Below are 19,310 nucleotides of genomic sequence, written 5' to 3'. Positions count from 1 at the left end.
TGCAAGAATCATAGGCTGCTATGATACGAGAACAAATTTCAACATTTTCAAACTTAATGCCACCAGGCATGACATTGCATCTATCTTTGTATATCCGTCTCGAATCGCAATGTGTCTACGTCGGGCACCACATCGGCCGTGCGTTCAAAGCCTTGAATAACAGCGCCCATGGCACGTGCGCGCGGATGTTTATATCTACTACGTGTGAGCCGGCTGGCAGCCTTCATTGCTAGCGCATCCTGCTCTGGGCGTAGTTGACCGTGTCTGTTGTACAGCAGTGCACCTGTGTTTCAACGAATGTGGCCGTACGAACCTTAGTAACCATTACTTTTTGTTGACCGACTTTCTCGAGTGTGGCGGTTACCGCAGACAATCACTGTTTCATTCTCTTTGCTTCACCACAGTTCTTGTTTTCCATCTGCGTGCACCTTCAACCTTACTGTTCTTAATTTTAACAATCAGCAACCATGTAGCTCTAAGTTCCTGAACCCAGTCGACAGTTCCTGAACCCAGTCGACAGGCTCTAAGTTCCTGAACCTCAAGACAACATTCGACCGATTTCGCTAACATGAAATTTTGTAAAACTAATTGAGAGATTAATGCATGTCTAAATAACTAACTTTGTTACTGTTAATAAACTATTAGGTCCCTGTCAAACTGGTTTAAAAACAGGAATGTCAATCTTGTGCGCTCACGTTGATTTGGAGAACAGAATCCAGCCAGCACGACCAAACAAACAGTATGCAGCATTAGTTACACTTGATATCTCCAAAGCCTACAATAGTGTCAAATACCTAATTATACTAAGAAGTATGAAAGAGATTAGCTTGCCTGACTTTTTTATTGTATGGACGAATGAGTTCTTGCTGGGCAGGAAGTTTTACTGTGCACAAGGCCGGATATCAGCAGACAAATTCAGACAGACACGTTGTCTTCACCAAGGAGCGGTTTTGTCCCCGCAATGATTTGATATCTTGCTTAGCTCCATTCCTCGTCATGAAAGAGTGAACACGTATGTTTACGCGTTCGATATGACATTCTTTGCTTCGGTGGATGGCATTCAATCACTTCATACCGTTCACAAGGATACTTATCTACCTTGAATGTTTGACTAGACATTATTTGTTTGACCCTCAATGTACGGACGCGTGCACTTCTAGCGTTCTCCCTGCAACACAATGTAAATATATCTCTCATTCCACTAAGCAGATAATCCCCAAGTGCAAACAGTCAAGTATATTTGGAATCGTTTATGATGGAAAGCTCAACTGGCGTAGGCATATTGAACATACAGTGACCAAAGTGTCACGTGCGATAGACCTACTCAGAAGAAGTAGTAATAGTCATTAGAGCATGCGGCAGACGCCTTAATAATGATTTACCGGATGTACATACGCCCTGTACTGGAGTTTTTTTTTTTTTTTTTTGGGGGGGGGGGCTTATTTTTTGGCGTACTAGCACGGTAGTTACATCCGTCAGTTCTAATTGAGCACCGAGCACTTCGCTCGAGCCTGGGGTTACACAAATTTGTTGAAAACTCAGTTCTATATAAGCTTTCACGAATCCCATCTTTACCTGTTATATTCGAACTCCTAACAGTTCATACATTCCTAAGAGTCTATTACTCGCCGACAAGACGAGAATATATATTTATCAGTGATACAGCTCTTTTTAATATAACATGGCCTTGCTTTCATACCCCTCTGGTAATATTTACCCAGCAGCTATTTGACCCATTGCAGATAAGGCTCAGTGACATAGTGACTATGAGTCGCAAATTGGGTGAATTAGTCATATCATATCACAATATATTCTCGCGAAATTACTACCTAGTTATATTCTGAATGGCATTTCTCAGGAGTACTTAAATCAAATTGGTTCTACGGTTGTTATAGCGAGTGGTGCTTCACAGTGTGGAAAAAAAGGCCGGGTGGTCATTTTTTCTACACAACTAAACTGGTCGTTTTCTCTTGGGCTTCCTGATTACAGCCAAATTATTTTGGCGTAGTTCTTAGCTGCTATATTAGCCCTACGTAAAAGTCCTTTAACAATAACTTCTGTAGCTATAGTTAGGTTCATTGCCATTGGGTTCGGCACTAACTGCTTCAACGAATTCGTATATTCTAAGATTATTGCGATTACTTGTTCCTCATCACCTGCGAAACCTGCGAATAATTTGGTTGCTGGGCCACAAAGTAATTGTACAGAATGAAGTTGCGAACTCTCTGGCGAAAACTTCTCTCGCAAGTCTGGTTCTCTCTCTCCTTCCAGTTATACGGCGTTTATTGCTGCGGCAAAGTTCAGAAAGTATGCATTATCTGTGATTACTTCAAGTCTCGATTCATCACAGGCCTTTCTGCACCTACAGTTCTCTTGGAGCAGGAAATGGTGCGTATAGCAAGACGGGTTGAAGTTGTAATAACCAGAATGCGTTGTACAATTTCAAATCTTAATTTTTACATTCACAGAGCGGGTTTGGCGATCGCCTCTTTTCGCTCCTACTGCAGCGAACTCAAAACTATAGAACACTTCTTGTTGAGCTTCCGACGTTTTTCCTTACACAGAAAACAAAGTATCGAAATAGTATATCGCGGCAAGGTGGTCTACTGATTACGTCGACCGTTCTGTTATCATTTGGGGTCTCAGCGCTGGGCACTCAGACGGGAATATTTTCAAAGCTGTCGAAAAGTTTATATGCGACTCGAATAGATTTGGTACGTGTATCAACTACTAACAAATCTTTATTCAGCCTTCCTAGTGAAAAAATCTTCGCTCACTGGGACATTACACAAAATAGTGCAACTTAAAATTGCAATCATTCATAATTAACGTTACCTTAAAAAGTTCATCCATTAACTGTTTCAGCTCTTGCTATATATAAATCGTAAATTCAGTATGTATGATCCATCCGACTTTTGGCCGGTCCGCCTGAGTGAGTAAGTGCCAATATTTTGAGGAGCATCAATCATCATCATCATCATCATCATCATCATCATCATGTCACGAACACATATCATGCAGCAAATAACAAGTAGGCCAAATTCAATTTTTCAGTATACTAGTGGGTCCGTTTCGGCCGATGTGTCTGGCTCGCAACCGTTTCGTCGTCCTAATTTTCAGCACAAAATACACCCGCGCGCAGCCCCGGGTGGAGTATAAGATCAGCATTGCGCTCTATATATTACAACCTGCTGTCGCTATATCTCGACATGTCGAATGTTTAGATCAAATCAAATTTGACGTATAGGATTAAGCAATACATATTTGTATCTAATGTGGGATAAAATGACAAAAAAATTCCAGAGTGTTGCCATCTATGGCTTAGAAAACAGCTTGATTGATATGTGGGGTTTAACGTCCAAAAACCACCATATGATTATGAGAGACGCCGTAGTGGAGGGCTCCGAAAATTTCGACCTCGTGGGGTTCTTTAACGTGCACCCAAATCTGAGCACACGGGCCTACAACATTTCCGCCTCCATCGGAAATGCAGCCGCCGCAGCGTGGATTCGATCCCGCGACCTGCGGGTCTGCAGCCGAGTACCTCGGAAAACAGCCCTTTCTGCATGACGTTTCTAGTGAGCGTGAACATTTCAAGTAACTCGTGCGCCTGCATCCATTCATTAGTAGAAGTTGAAGTCAGGACCTCTTTCACGAATAGTCATAGCATGAGAAACATTTTGCCCTGCCAAGTTGAAGTTTATTCAGAGTGGTGTTCTGTACTAGAAGTCCGTTCCGGATTTTTTTTATCGACTGTAAAAATTTAGCCTCTGGTAATAAAAAATTTAATTTGGGTGGTGCTGGCTTTTGTACACGCATTTTCAGGTTAAACTGTGAGTGCTGTTAAGGCGAGGAAGTGCAGGATGTAAGATAACGGTGGTTTCTTCGGACATCGAGAAGACTGAATCATTACAGTGAAAGTAATGTGCGAACGCCGCACGCAGCTGTAAAACAGCTGCTGCTACACGATGGCGCCACATCATGCGTAATTACAGGTTGCAATTCAGCAACAGTTTGCATTTCTCGATTCAGCAGTTTACTTAATGCCAGTAACTCAATAACACTGCACATGCTTGTCAAGATTGTATCTCTGTATTTCTGGTGCAACTGAAACAAGGCAAATTCGTTCATGGCATCACGCTACATATACTCAGTGATCGACGCGGCAGAACAATCCAGGGATATTTAGGCGAGGTTCAATCTATCTTAGTAACTATTATCTTAATGATAATAGTTGTGTACTCTCTGCTACTTATTTCTTCTCGTTTGTAACCTCACGCCCCGTCTGTCAAGAAACTATTATCTGCCAAGGCCACGGGCACGGTCCTATTTGATGTCGAGAGTTTCCTGTTCACTGATTTCCATAAACATGCACGAGCAACACAAAATGCGTGTTATGTGTCGTTTTCACCATCTCCGTCGCAAATTGCGCCCCTGTCTTTCTTGAATCAAGCGCACTTTGCAGCGCGAGCATACGCGTGTCTAGACTTCGTTTAACTTAGGGGCCGTTGGTTGAACTTGAAAGAAATAATGAAAAAAAAATTCATGAAACTCTCTCTGGTCGTAAATTTAACCACATATCTGTTTTCTTCTTCATCTAGAATATTTCGATTTGTAAACAAGCCATCTTACAAAAGGCAAGAGACGCGCTGCAGTGCATTCTGTAACGAAACTGAACGCGAGAATTCTGTGTCATAAGCGCGACAGAGAGGGATTTGAATAGTTCGCAAAAAAAGAGAACAAATTAAGGCAGCTTGGCACCAATGGCGCCAAGCGTGAACGAAGTCTGGAGCTAGGTGGCATGCCTATAGTTCCTCTTCATTTTTCCCTTTCTTTGGTCCTCTATTTCTCTTCCTGACGCTTCTTTCGATGTTTTTTATCCATTTATTTCTGTTTCTGTCTCTCTCTATTTATATCGCTTTATATCTGTCTACCTTATTGACCCCTTCTCTCTCTCTCCCTCTGTTTCTCGCTTCTTTCATCTTGCTATTGCTCTCACTACTTTTTTTCCCTCCCTCCTTTATGTGCCTGTTGCTATATCTTTCTCTCTCCCTTCCTTTCTTCGTCTGTGCAACATTTTCTGTCGGTCATTTCTCTCTCTCTCTCTCTGTACTCGTGCTCTAACCCATCAGAACGTGTTCTATGAGAAAAGAAGAAGAAGAGGACGAAGCATCAGAAGAAGACGAAGAAAGCGTACTGCCTCATGATGATGATAGCCTTCTATTCGCTCTTCTTTAACTAACGGTCGGCTCGCACAGTTCCGCTGTTAAAAGCGCATGCCGCTACAATATGCTATTTTCATTCTAAATGAGGTCGTTTAATGATATTTTTCAAGTACAAATGCTAGTCGCACGTCTCCTTTTGCATGGTTTAGTGGTTGGGATGCTCGACTGCTGACCTGCAGGTCGCGGGATCGAATCCCGGCCGCGGTGGCCGCGTTTTCGATGAAGGCGGAAATACTGTAGGCCTTAGATTTAGGTACACGTTAAGACACCCCCCCCCCCTCCCAGGTAGTCAAGATTTACGGAACTCTCCACTACGGTATCTCTTATAGTTATACCGTGGTTTTGGGACGGTAAACCCTATCAGTTTAATAATAACTGATCCTAATCCTCTTATGCATGACCCTCGTACTTTCGTGCAGTGCTTTGCCAGTACTATAGCGGCTTCACACATCAATAGTACTAAGGGCTTGAAACAGCACAGAAACAGCGCCATCTGCGAGCTTTGACAGAAAAAGGCGCGTCGCCGGCAACCGTGGAACTGGGTGCGTGCTATGTTTTCCCGTTATTCACACCTTTTCTTTTTATTTTTCGGCTCTGAATCCATCTGACTGCCTGACCGTTAGTTCGTGCAGCATTTTCTTTCAATATTTATTATTTGATTTTTTTAAAACTTATTTTCATTGGACGCTTTTAGATTCATAGCCCACTGACTTAAATTCCTACCGGTTCTTGGCCGGGAAGAGGATCATCATCATCAGGATTAGTGGAATAGGATCATCATCAGACTCGAGTCAGCTATGCTGCAGTTCACGTTGGGCGAGAGTTGAAGCACGTGCCCTCGCGTTGCCGCAAAGGTCAGTCTGACGTGTCACGATTTCGTGTGGAACGGGCGAGCTCCAGCGAAAATTGAAAGGTATTTACAGACTCTTCACAAACAGCAAAACGATTTTTTCCTTGCGTGGAAGAGAAGTTCTAACTCGCTCCAGCATTGGAGGCCCCTGTAAATTCCCGAGTGCTTGACAGAGCTAACGCATGGATATGTACGAGCATGCTTCTCTAACCTTTCGTACATTGTATAAGCAGTGCCACTTTTATAGCCTCTTCCCACTTTGTGTGAATCGATGTGACCTCGCCAATCACTCCTTTAAAAACTTCTGAGGTATTACTCACGTTTTTCAATGGCAATATCTCCTCGCTCTGGTTAGACATCGACGCCTGTAGTTACCTTTGCTTTCCTCCTCTTTTCTGGCGCTGCAGTGACGAATACACAGCTGCTTCGGCTCTTCGCAAGCCTCAAAGAGAACACTTATGGCAGCTGGAATTTGTATTATCTTGGATTTGACAAAGGTGAGGCTAGACGTTACGTTGCGCGCGCTTTTTTTTTTTTCAGTCTCATCGCATCCAGCATGAGACTGAAGGTTTTGTGTCGATCATCTGGTACGCTGAACACATGCCACTGCTACAGTGTCCAAGACGACAAAAAGGCACGGACAGTCAGGTGATTTTACAATAATCTACAAGATATTTCACCGGAGAATATATGTTCACCATCTGTGCTCCATAGGCACCTACGCACTTGTTTGTCACGCGCAGCTTTAGTGGTGCTAATGCACCTTGATCGAGCAGACGTCGTGAATTGTTGGAATCGGTGGGACTTATGGCACCGCAAGTAGAAGCAGTAAAATGTTATCTTGGCTATATGGTGCTACTTCTTTAAACTATGACCGTCGACACTTCCTGGTTTGTGACCAATGTCGAAGTATTCGTACAGTATGCGAAGCTGGATTTGTGTATCCGCGCTACTGAAACTACTCGCTTTTCACTAAATCCTGGAAGCCGAAGATACGCTGCCTGAGTCTGTAGTAGTGTTTGGCACGGTTCATAATTTGTGGTCAGCACAATTTGGCCTATTTCACCTGTGGTTAAACATTGCAAATCAGAGGGGCCGCTAGAAAATAATTGATATGTTATTATCGGTTAGAACCTAAGAAGAAATGGCAGTTCCGCCCATCAAACAGTGGTGCGCCTGCATTTTGCCTATGAAAGGAAGTTGCTCGGGCTGGTTCCCGCTCGAAGCTCAACTAGATTTTCTCGGCAAATGTAAAATAACACGCATAATAGGCGGTAAAAGTATTTTGTTACTACCTACATGATTACGGGAGCAGGGGTGTCAGAACCCGTGATGAAATTTAATAAGGCGTTTAAGTTTTTGACCTAAAAACCAACAATATGAATTTTATTGAAATCTCAGCTATCTGAAGACACTCTACAAGAGCTGGTGCACTTATGCGAAGTTACTACGGGAGGGACAGCGATGGCTGTGGACGAAGGAGGCCTTTTTTTCTCAGGTTGTGGCCGAGTATATTGTAGCTTCTTCGTGACGTTTGGCACCGCTTCAACTCTCTAATATTGCCATTCGCTGAAATCTTGAGGAGGAAAAAGTGCTGGTAATACGTTGCGCGGAAGAGTTGTGCTGAATGCGTCATCGGGAGACGGCGGGAAAGCGGTGGCGAAAGAATTTCTGGCACGATTGTGCGCGTCAGGTCAGCCGTATACGCATTCTTGTGAAAGTCACTGTCCATCCCTGTTGCCTCTGCAGTTCCATCCCAGCGCACGTGTCCCGGTTGATTTCTTAATGGAGTGGTTTTGCTCGCACTGGAGAATAGAAATATACCGGAGGGTGTTCGTGTATGTATGTATGTATGTATGTATGTCTGTATGTATGTATGTATGTATGTATGTATGTATGTATGTATGTATGTATGTATGTATGTATGTATGTATGTATGTAAGTATGTATGTATGTATGTATGTATGTATGTATGTATGTATGTATGTATTTATGTATGTATGTATGTATGTATGTATGTATGTAAGTATGTATGTATGTATGTATGTATGTATGTATGTATGTATGTATGTATGTATGTATGTATGTATGTATGTATGTATGTACAGGGTTGCCCCGATATCTTCAGATAGACTTTAAAGATATGCCAACGCATGCAATTACGACGCGAGCAAATGCATGTTGCTGATCGTTGCCTGGAGTTAGACTATTTTTTGTGTTCGAAAATATTGTTTAATTAGATCTGTTTAATTAACCAACTTTTAAGGGAACGAAGATGGATAAAAAAATTCAATTCGTTATATTTTTTACTCTCTCTCTCTCTCTCTCTCTCTCTCTCTGTGTGTGTGTGTGTGTGTGTGTGTGTGTGTGTGTGTGTATGCGTGTGCGTGTGCGTGTGCGTGTGCGTGTGTGTGTGCGTGTGTGTGTGTGTGTGTGTGTGTGTGTGTGTGTGTGTGTGTGTGTGTGTGTGTGTGTGTGGAGAGAGAGAGAAATACAGAAAAAGAAGAGACAAATAATTTATTGAGTAATCATCGTGATACTATAGCGTGTCGAGAAGAAGCTGCATAAACGAATAAAACACGTGATAGCATGACCGGCGCGTATTTCGCCGGTCGATAAATCGATGCTGCCAACCAAGACGATCATCGTCAAAAAGCAAAACATTGAACTGGAGATATGATGCACTTACGTCGTCATGTCACGGCGAGAAGCTGAGCGCTGAACGTCACGCAAAGTCATATTTGCATGTGTGCAAGTTATGACAATCAGTACGTTTAATTTTTCTGATGCCTGCGCGCTGTATTAAACTGTATATATTTTAAAATGTGTTGAAGTTGCGCGTTGTCTATGTGGACACTTGAAGTGTTTGCAGTGCCTTGTAACTTGTGGGCCAAGCATTGACGTTTTAAGATGCGTCAGTGTTTGTTTGTTGAGAGGGCTCCTCACGTGTGCGCACATGCATCGCTTGCGCGTCCAAACACGCGTGCTTCTCTTGCCATGTGTGCGCGCGAGCCGTGGCCACATGCCCGTGCGTGCATGCAATTTTCCATCATGCGTCGTTGGCGCGGCCCGTACGCCACGTGCTGCGCAGAATGGTGCGCTTCTGGCCAGAAGCCGAATTCAGTTCCATCTCATTTCCATTGGCCAGCCGCCTGCACTGATGACGTGTTCAACATGACGATTTGCTCTCTCGAACAATTCTATAGCAAGAGAACTTTTGTGAACTGAGATGAGCTACCCGAGACAGCCTGCCGGTTTCTAGCGTTACGTTGGACAATTCCAGCGTGACACGACTGAGTGAGACAGAGAGAGCGGTCCGAGATAGTGTGTTGTAGCATGTTTACCTACAGCGTTACACGATTCTGTAAATTCGGCTGCAGGTTACTTTTCTATGGAATACTTGTTAAAGACCAATGTCTTCGTTATGCGCGTCCATGCGTATAGTCACGAGGTATGTTTCACATTTTGTGGTTTTCTTTGCCACGTGGGAAAAAAAGTTCCGCAAAGTATATACGGTGTGACAAAATATTGGAACTGATGATTTTGATGTCGCCTTAACGTGTAACGTTGACTCAGTAAATATAAGTGTGGTCTGTCCGTTCTTTAGCACTGTGAATGTTCGATTGCGGGAACCAACTATTCCAACTATCCTGTAGGTGCGTGTGCGTAGGGGGGGGGGGTGACAGAGAGAGAGACGTAGAAAGAGAAGGAAAGAGGGACGGCAGGTGAACGTGTGTGGGTAGGTGCATGCTCGCTTGTTACGGACAAGCATTATTGCGGCCAAGCCGAAGCGTGTTTCAACTGGCCCATGTTTTAATCCCATGTAATCCTATGGCAGCGTGGCCTGGCAACTTTTGACCGCCCCTGTACATGGAAATGTGCCGTTGCATATCGCCCTATAATAAGGCGCTTTTGTTCTTCACGAAAGTTCGCCGCAGCTGGCAAGAACTGATTTTCACTGTTAATTCATGCTTCCTGTGTAAAACAAACTTCCTGCAGGAGTCCACAGCCGAGGGTCATTGCAAGGGCATATCATCATGGTCAGGCCCAGCATGGAAAATTAACATATGCAGCCACGGCCGAGGCCAGTTTCAGGGTCTTCGTAGTCACAATGTCTGCTCTGAACTTGTGACTGCAAACGTTCCATCATACGTGGGAATGTAGCTGCCATTTCGAACTGCCATCTCGTGTTCAATGGTTGTTTGCCAAAGTCTGTCTATGGAAGTATTCATCGTGTTATCTTTTACTATGAAGCTGTCTTCCCTCGAATAGCATCATCATCAGACCTGTAAGCACTCTTTGGCCAGAGAGTCACTTTCGCTGTGTGCGAATGACCGTCAGATCCACATCATTTGATACTACCTCAATACCACCCTGAACTGAGCGCATGTGGGAAGTGTTTTAAAGGTACTGTTGTTCTTGGCGCTATAGCGCCAAGAACAACAGTACGTTCCAACTTATAGGTTGGAACGTAAACCACAACAGGCGTGTTGTATATGCGCTCAATTACGACAATAGTTTCATGCTATACCTGACACGACGAATATCCGCTCGGGTAATTAATGATTACAATCCTCCTTCTTCTAACAAATGTCATTTTCGGCTTCTTAAGTGGTTCCACGTTTGTCCCATGCATGCAAAGAGCGTTAGAATCAGTCGCAGTTTGTGGTGTGCCGAAGTACTTTTGCAGAAGGAATTGAATAACTGCAATGTGCCCACCCACCGTGGTAGTTGAGCAGCTATGGTGATCTGCAATTCTCAAGGAGACGGGTTCAACTCCCGGCCACGGCGGCCGCAATTCGATAGTGGCGAAGCGCAGAAGGCACCCGTGTACTTTTTTATATCTCCGTGCACCTTATAACAATAAAGCCCTGGTGATCAAAATCAACTTCATGTTTCTTACTGTGGGGTGCTTCATGTTCTTATTGCGTTTTTGTGCTTTAAACCTCATAATTTAGTGTTCTTTTATGTACCAAAACTTGGGTGCGCATAGGAAAGCTCGTAGTAGCTAAAATAACCCTAACAGCTCCACTACGACGTCTCTCACAGCAACTCTGTTGCTTTGAGATCTTTAAACTTCAGTTTTTCAACACATGATTCTGTCCGAGTATAAAGCCTCGTACTTTCAACTACATACACGGCTGGGCAGCGTGGTATGACGATTACATCGGCAATTTGCTTACATCTTGACCGCACATATTTTTCGCTGACTCTTCATACCAAGACTGAGAGTAAATTGAAGCGTGAAAGGAAGTAGAGGCATTTACACGTTATAAAGTCCTATTAGCGCTGAGCACTATGCTTCTTAAACGGCTTCCTTTGTGAACACATTACGAAAGCCCACTCGTGAAGTTAAGTTGCGTTACTACCGTAACCTACGTCTCTCTTTCTGCTGCTTATCCGCTAATTAACTCATCGCTTGTCTAAAATTTCCAGTGACATGATGTGACAAGGCACAAGCAAGTATAAGCTCCACTGACTTGTTGTTTCGCTAACAAAACTCCAAGCATTTCTTCACCGTCGTCAAGGGTACTCGTGCAATTAAAGAAAATTTAAAAAGTTTCACGCAAAAATAAATCAGTCTTGGTTGCCTTATTGGGCGACCACTAAGAAAACATTCAATTTCTAACATCCATGAATCATTTCTTCAATAAAATAACTATACTTGCCTGTGTATTACGTTCGTCATATTGATGTAATACCTGTTTGATTTGAATCCGATAGTGGAGTTTTACGAACGCAATTGGCTGGTAGCTGAACGCAACGCAACAAGCATGACGAGTACAGCTGCCTAACGTAAGAAGTATGGCATAAAAGACGAAGGTGGAGTATTTCTTAAAATGAAGAGCATGTCTTATCTACCGATCTCACAGCCGTTTCTATCGTAAGAATAGCAGACTGGGTGTTATGGTTTAGCATATTTGAAGTGAAGCATAAGCAGAAGTTCTGTTATGACATTTATGGTCACCACTACTGTGGAAGCACCCGTACTAGTAAAATTATGAAATGCGAATGCCCATAATGCCACAAAAAATGCAAGCCACCTGCTCAGCGAAATTCACAGTTAAACAGGACCAGGTCGTAAAGCAGCTGGTAGCAATGGATCTACGTTCATTTATTCTCATGGCAATGCAGGCTGCTGTATTACTTGTCGACTAACCTGTCAGTCTGCGCACGGCCATAAGGCATGCCCACTCTTGCAAGAGCCTGCCGGTATGTAAGGATAGCGTGCTGATCATCGCCCTCACTGGCCTTGCAGGCGAACAGCATGGAGCAGCCTCCCATGCTGTCTTCTCCAGCCGGGGATGAGCCGTGTAAGCAGCTGCAGGACGAGATGCAGCAGGCGCCACCACCGGTCCCAACTGTCCAGCAGCAGCGGCGGCCGTCCTCGCAGCCGTCAAATGGCCAGGCGAACGGCAATGGCGACATGTGTCGCATCTGTCATTGTGAGGCGGATGCAGAGAACCCACTCATCTCGCCTTGCTACTGCTCAGGCAGCCTACGCTACGTGCACCAGGCTTGCCTTCAGCAGTGGATCAAGTCGTCAGACACCCGGTGCTGCGAGCTGTGCAAGTTCGACTTCATCATGCACACAAAGATTAAGCCTTTCCGAAAGGTCAGTCCTGCCTTCAGTTATCGGTGAGCAAACGGAGCTGATTGCGCGCGTCGCGTATTTGCAGTGGGAAAAGCTGGAGATGTCTTCGGTGGAGCAGCGCAAGGTGCTGTGCTCCATCACATTCCACGTTGTGGCCATCACATGCGTGGTATGGTCACTGTACGTGCTCATCGACCGGACAGCAGAGGAAATGCGCGAGGGCAACCTGGACTGGCCCTTCTGGACCAAGCTCATCGTGGTCGCCATCGGCTTCACCGGAGGCCTCGTCTTCATGTACGTCCAGTGCAAGATGTACGTGCAGCTATTTCGCCGCTGGAGGGCCTTCAACAGGGTCATCTACGTCCAAGACGCACCCGTGCCGGACAAGGGTGCTGCGCTGCCTACGGCCGCCGACCTGTCACCGCCAGTCACGGTCCAGGGCACAACTTCCTCGAAGCGACCGCCGCCCGCCAATGCCTGTGCGCCTCTTCACGACGGCCCCACCGAGATCACCGTGGCCAAGGACTCCAGCCCTGACACTCCCGGGCCTGACGAGCCTCGCGCCGCTAGTTGAGCGCTGCTCGCCGATGGTCTCCTTGTGATAAACTCTGGCGCTCCGTGTACATAGTAGTGTGCGTGTGTGTGTGTGTATACATATAGGTAACGGCGGTGTCCCTACCGCCCGGGACAAACAACAGGACCTGACGTGGTCCACGAGCGGTGCAGCTGCTTCTGCGTATTTGTCTCGGTGCTCATTCAGATGACTTCGTGGACGCTGTTGAGGCCGGGAGCTTGTAATTTTTGGTTTGTTTCAGTCATGTGCACTCTTTGTTTTTGTTGTAGATGATTGTTCGCTTCTCTCTGACGCTGGTGTTAAGTACCTCTCTGATTAGGTATTGAATTTCATCCCCTTTTCAGAGAACTTCTGCATTTGTCCCATTTTCGTGTCAGCTAGTCTTGGACCATACTTCGCCGCAGATGTTCTCAGCCGCATCGAAAAACAATGGGCTAGGAAAACAAAAAAAGCCTTGTTTTGCGATTGATATTTGTTTTTGTGGGGTGAATCGTCTGCGCTAAGGCAACGTGTGAGCCATAGCTGGTGCTTTCAACAACTATGGATACGTACAAGCTTGCTTAGCTACAGGCATATATTTGGTCTGGTTGTTCACCTTTTGGCAAGTCTCTAGCGAAAACAACACTACTTCATAGTTTTTTTATTAGATGTTTACTTGTTACCTCATTCTAGTTGCCTGACTGCATTAGATACCAAAGGTGTTGAAACTAACATAAAAGCTGTTTGAAGCCCACTTCCACAGACAAACGCTTTTTTTTAGTGTAGAGACATTTCTACCGTACTTGGTATTATTGTCACTTATTTACTTCTCGAGTCATTGCAAATATCTGTGGATAGAAGTGCCATGAGCCTTCTCATGCTATTTGAATTAGTACAGTTCAATGGGGTTATCATCACATTTGTTGAGTCTGCGAGCTTTTTCTTCTTATTGTACACGCTCAATGTGTTCATGAAGCTGGGAAAAAAGTTTTTTTCTCTTTATCTCTTTCTTTGGCATGGCTGCCACTGTGATCTGCATGCAACATTTTTGTTATATTTTCTTTTGTACGAGCTCTTCAGATAGCTTTTTCTTCGTTTAGAATAACGGGCACCATATACATAAGCCAGGAATCAAACTGCAAAGCACCCGTACTTGGCGTGAAGACAAGCGGCAAGGGTGCCGAGTGCTGTTGGAAAGCATAGGGCTTTTCCTCCTCCCACCCATTTTAGTGCGCCTAATATTTGTAATAAGTGTTCAGATCTCGGTTCCTGCTCGCTTCGACAACGCCTGACCTTCGTTCCAGTCACCGCAAAGTTCTCCACTCATTTTCTAAAAGCGTGTTTCGACCTTTACAGAGCAGCTCAGTGTGAGAGAGTGCCACCATCTCATAATGCAATCAGAGGCATATGCCTCATAATCACTTCACAAGGGCCAATTTCTTCTATAGCTTATTTTCTATAATATCTTAAGGTATATGTAAATCTGAGCTTTTAAATAAAAAAGGGGGTAGTTGAAAGTGCGCAGGAAAAGAACGTCGTGTCCGAACTAGTCGGTTGTGCCTCTGGTTAACCTGGAATCAACCGAACAGGCGTTTACGCAGCCTTGTGGCGTGTCCTGCCCTTGTTTTCTGCGCACTTTCGGTCTGTTTTTAAGTTTTCAAGTGAGTGCACTGGCTTCCCGTCATCTCATCTGGCTGTTAATAGTGTCAGGAAATTCGCTCGCGCTTGTGTTATCATACATTGTGTGCTTAGCAGTGCTATGTGCTGCAAGAGCTATTAAGAGGATAGTCTTATGTCTAGAGGTTGACTAAACCCCCCTCCTCTCTAGTAGGAGGTGTACAAGAGATGCTAAAACATTAGACTGGAGTGGTAGACACGGCGCAGGTGTAGGCGGAGCGTGATTTCCAAATAGTGGTTCTAATATTAGTGCACAGTGAGTAGATTTTTTCCCCTTTTTGCACCAAACGACTGAAGATGAACTGCGGCGTCCCACTGGTGCAGAGTGGAAACGTACAAATATGTGGGCTCGCAAAGAGGCGGGTCCTATTGTGCTACATTGGTGCAGACCTTTTCATGCCTCTATTCTTGGGCTGGTTATTGGCAATCGAACAGCGTGGCTGACGTGCCAACAGTGCTTAACTCGAATCTCATCACTTTCCTGCAGCTTTGCCAGTTTGCGCGCGTGCAAGCTGATACGAGCGACGTGTAAAGTGAGGACTGTAGTCGTCAGTTGCGGGTTCTAGCTTTTCGTTGCCATTATTTATGGGTCTCACTGCACCTGTACCTGTGAACGCAGAAGGAAAACTTGCTGTGCATCTTTTTTTTTCTTCAAGTAACAGAAAAAAAGACATGCTGGCAATGCCTCCTTTTGCCGTTTATCCAGCGCATTTCGTCAGATTGGCATTCAGTTGATGGTCACTTTAGTTGGGCGTACGCCATCGTGACTAAAATACCATTAACGCAGTTGCGCAATTGGACATTTGTTGTAGTTACTTTCCGTGATTTGCAAGGTACCAGTGACATTGTTACTGACATCAGTATTTATCTCCTTGCTACAACACAGCTGCCTTTTTTTTTTTCATGTGTGCAGGCGATAACGCAGACCTATCACCAATAGTAACATCTAAGCATTAGCGCTATAAGACGCTTCACAATGTATAAACCTTAGTCATGGAATTTCCCATTGCTGATCATACTACTATTTCTCGTTGCTGCTAACATGAGTGAAATTCAGCACAACGCTGTTTACGGTTGCAGAGTATATAACTGTGCAGCAAGGTACGCATTTTAAACTCAATAAATAGGAAGTTAGAGGCCGAAGTATATACTTGCCAAATAGTTACCGCGAAAACAAATCTAAGCAACACAGACAGTTCCGTGCATGCACGTCCAAGGCTGAGCATAGGTGTCTTTTTGCGTATATGCAAGCGATGTTCCATGCAAGGTGATACGCACCCTTATGATTATCTCAGTACAGGTTGCGCAAGCTCTTAGGAAATGATTGATCGCAGTCCGTTGTCTTTCACTCTCCGGTCTCCTGCTTGCGAAGCCATGCAGTAAAAAAAGGGGGGCTCAAAATTCTTCTCAACGACGGAGAAAAGGTGTCTAGATGTGTATAGCGCCTAAAGCAACGTGGGTGTGTGGAGTGCGTGCGTAGACAAGCAGTTTATTTTTATTTTACATCAAAGGTATGCGCCGTTCCCTCCACATAAAGTGTCGCTCAGGAAACGGCAGAGAACGATTCGGTTGACTTCTCCGTTCTGAACAGGTTAGCGATATATCAATATCGCTACGTAAAAGTGTTTGGTCTAAGGCTACTCTGTAGTCGTGGCCTGTGAACTGACGTTCCACGGCGCATCATTACTCACAGCCAAGTGCAGTCGAAACGTTTAGCGGGGAAACAAGAACAGCGATTCTGGAAGCCGTATATTGCGAAATCAAAGAACAAGCAGGGTGTACAAAGCGTGTTTAACGTTTTAGGTATTCGTGCGGCTTTAGCACACTGTATACTCTTTATTCGCAGACAGAATATTCGCAAGTACATGCTGTTTCACCCGTAAAAGCGAAGCGCATCGCAGTCAAATCACCACGGATGTCCTTATCTGCCTGCCCTGGTCAGCTAAGCGCGATACATAGGGCACAAGTTGCACTGCTCAGGGGACCGTGAGTAAGCCAGTTGTCGCGTTTCCTTTTATTGTTGCGGCTCGAGCATCTGAGAGGAAAATCTATTCTCGTTGGTGTCGTATTTTTACACTGCTGCACACCACTACCTTCGTTTTAATACAAGCATAGGCGTCGCCACTCAACTTCACTCAGGCGTTCGTGCATGCAGTGTGAAAGTGGTACACTGCAGGGTGAGAAGGCAACGTGCTTAACCCTTATCTGTATTACGCTTTTGTTTGCTTATTCCCGCTCACAGTTCTTTGTAAAACGCACTGAATTTCGGCTTTTGAGCTGAACTTTTGGGCGCGAACCGTGTGCTTGTTTTCCATGAGCTTTTTGCGCCTTTAGCAACGCTTTGGCGCTTCTTTTGCCGATCCGTGCAGCTGGATACGGAGAGCGCCTTCAACATTGTACGGTGTGCCGGCTTTGGACAATAGGCATTGCTGTGCCGTGAACGGCCACTGCTTGATAGTGTGTGTGCCGAAAATTGTTCGTGCCAAATGTGAGACGAATTCCTGTTTGTGAGAGCGACCTGTCGGTAACTTTCTCCAGCGCTTGAGTGCGCCACGTGCGGCTGTTTCTTAAAGACTGGTGACGAGCTTGCGCTTTCATTAAACAGGTATACCCTCTAGAAAAGCTCGCTGATTTACTGCACTTTGTTTTTCATTTCTGTCTCTTTTTTTTTAGATACAAGTGAACTTTTCAGCTGCTTCTGTGCATGTGTACATGTGGAATGGACCCGCTGGGCAGTTACTGTAAATAAAGAGTGTCAACGTTTCTTATTACGCGACGTAAGAACGCGCACGGTACACACGCACGCCACATATTCACACACGCGCCGACCCGCGGGACATGCAGCGAGCCTCACCGTCGAGGCGAGTTCACAGTGGCGAGCCGGCGAGATCGCGCTACCGACTTCAAAGCGATGGCTTCGGGTGGTTCGAAGACTGCATGAGTCGCCCGCTCGCTGCTCGATTTTTCGTTACGCGACTGGAATCGTAAGGCTGCTGAGTCAGCATGCGCACGATGGCACAGGAGGTCGGCTTATGTCCTAGGGACAATTACTCCATGATATGCTGCGAGCGGATGCACTTGGTGCACTGCCACAACCACGTTCTTTCTTTCTGCAACACCGCTCGCTGCAAGTGATGAGGCCTCTGGAGCAGATCGCACTTGATTGGCTATAATATTGTTATAAAAATATGTGAAGAAATCCCGAGAATAAAGAAGTGAAAAGCAGCGAAAAGCAAGCGCAGGTGTTGCAGCTGGCGCGTTTAAGTCTGGCTTAATATTGTGCTGCATTGCAAAAATTTCTCGTAGACTAAAGTGCGCAAAAACAAAGTCTTTATACAGACTCCCTGATTGCGCCTCTTGTTTACAAACAATTTCTACAGTAAAAGCTGTGTATATTAGTAGCCTTGAATTCGTTACATTTTCGTGCGCCTTATTCAGAAGGACGAAAACTCTTTTGGTGGGAAAACAGACAGGAAAATGGGGAAGAAATGTTGCTTAAGGCCACGCTTGCTGGTGTGAACTTTGGTCGCCGCAAACGGCGGTATATATGAGCGATTAGGAGAGAAAAATTATTGATAGTGTTCATTATAATGACTACAGAAAAAGAACACATCCAAGAACTTTAACCTGGGGTCGCCATTTGCTCGCCAGCGTGAATACACCTTTAGGCAGCAGCCGTACTTCACAAATGACGCGCTGTTCGCGTTTCGCGAGTTTCGCGTCTCTTGGCCACGGGAGTGGGCGCCCAGTCTGCGCCTCTGGCCGCCTCGCTGCTTTATTTCGGTTGCTGTGATTTTCGCCCATCAGCCACGTGTGTTTCCTGCTATTTCCTTCTTCTGTTTCAGCTTTACAGCTGCACTATGCCCAAATATGCCTATTTATTTGCCAGTGTTTCTAGCTTCATCCGGTGACCGTACACTAAAAGGAGCAGACTTGAGACGTGCGCAAGTGCCATTCCTCACATGCTGGTCGCTTCCAGGAATGAAAGCAAATTTCTGGACATTTGTTATTGTTGGCTCCGTTTTGAAAAAACAAAGCGAACAAGTGCCTTTTTGGTTCGTTTTTGGACTGTTGTTATGTTTCTGGAGTGGCAAACACGTTGCACACCTGTACGCAAACACAAATACACAGCTGTGTTGAGCGCGTTCGGCTCGGAACACTCGTTTGAAAAATAGATTCAAATTAAATTCAGTTCTAAAGCCTGATGTATGTCTCGTCCTTGCTCCACGTGAGCACCATACAACAAATCAATTACTCTGCGCAGTCCTGAGCGATAGCTCGGAAGTGCGATTTTGTCACAGCGTGAAGCTCTAGCGTGATCGAGCAGGCACGCCAGGTGCGTACGGAAGACGCCTCGTCTTCTGTCCGCACCTGGCTGTAAACAAACGACACTGTGGCGTTGTTCTCGCA

General features: G+C 45.1%; 1 protein-coding gene across 3 annotated transcripts in view; it reads left to right on the top strand.

Annotated features, from left to right (window-relative positions):
* The window catches only part of LOC119177226 (E3 ubiquitin-protein ligase MARCHF8), a 205,115-nt gene extending 186,010 nt beyond the window's left edge, over positions 1–19,105 (top strand). For 2 of the 3 annotated variants that reach the window (XM_075878282.1, XM_075878283.1), the window contains exons 4-5: positions 12,335–12,691; positions 12,756–19,105. In XM_075878282.1, coding sequence (XP_075734397.1) covers positions 12,335–12,691; positions 12,756–13,244 — 846 coding nt within the window. In that variant the 3' untranslated portion in view covers positions 13,245–19,105. Of the gene's footprint in view, positions 1–6,552; positions 6,724–12,334; positions 12,692–12,755 lie in introns of those variants that run through there. The other variant, XM_075878284.1, reaches the window with a different exon arrangement.
* Positions 19,106–19,310: the final 205 nt, after the last annotated feature.

This window comes from Rhipicephalus microplus, chromosome X, assembly GCF_043290135.1.
Source record: "Rhipicephalus microplus isolate Deutch F79 chromosome X, USDA_Rmic, whole genome shotgun sequence".
In the NCBI taxonomy this organism is placed as follows: domain Eukaryota; kingdom Metazoa; phylum Arthropoda; class Arachnida; order Ixodida; family Ixodidae; genus Rhipicephalus; species Rhipicephalus microplus.
This window is presented reverse-complemented; position numbering and strand designations above follow the sequence as displayed.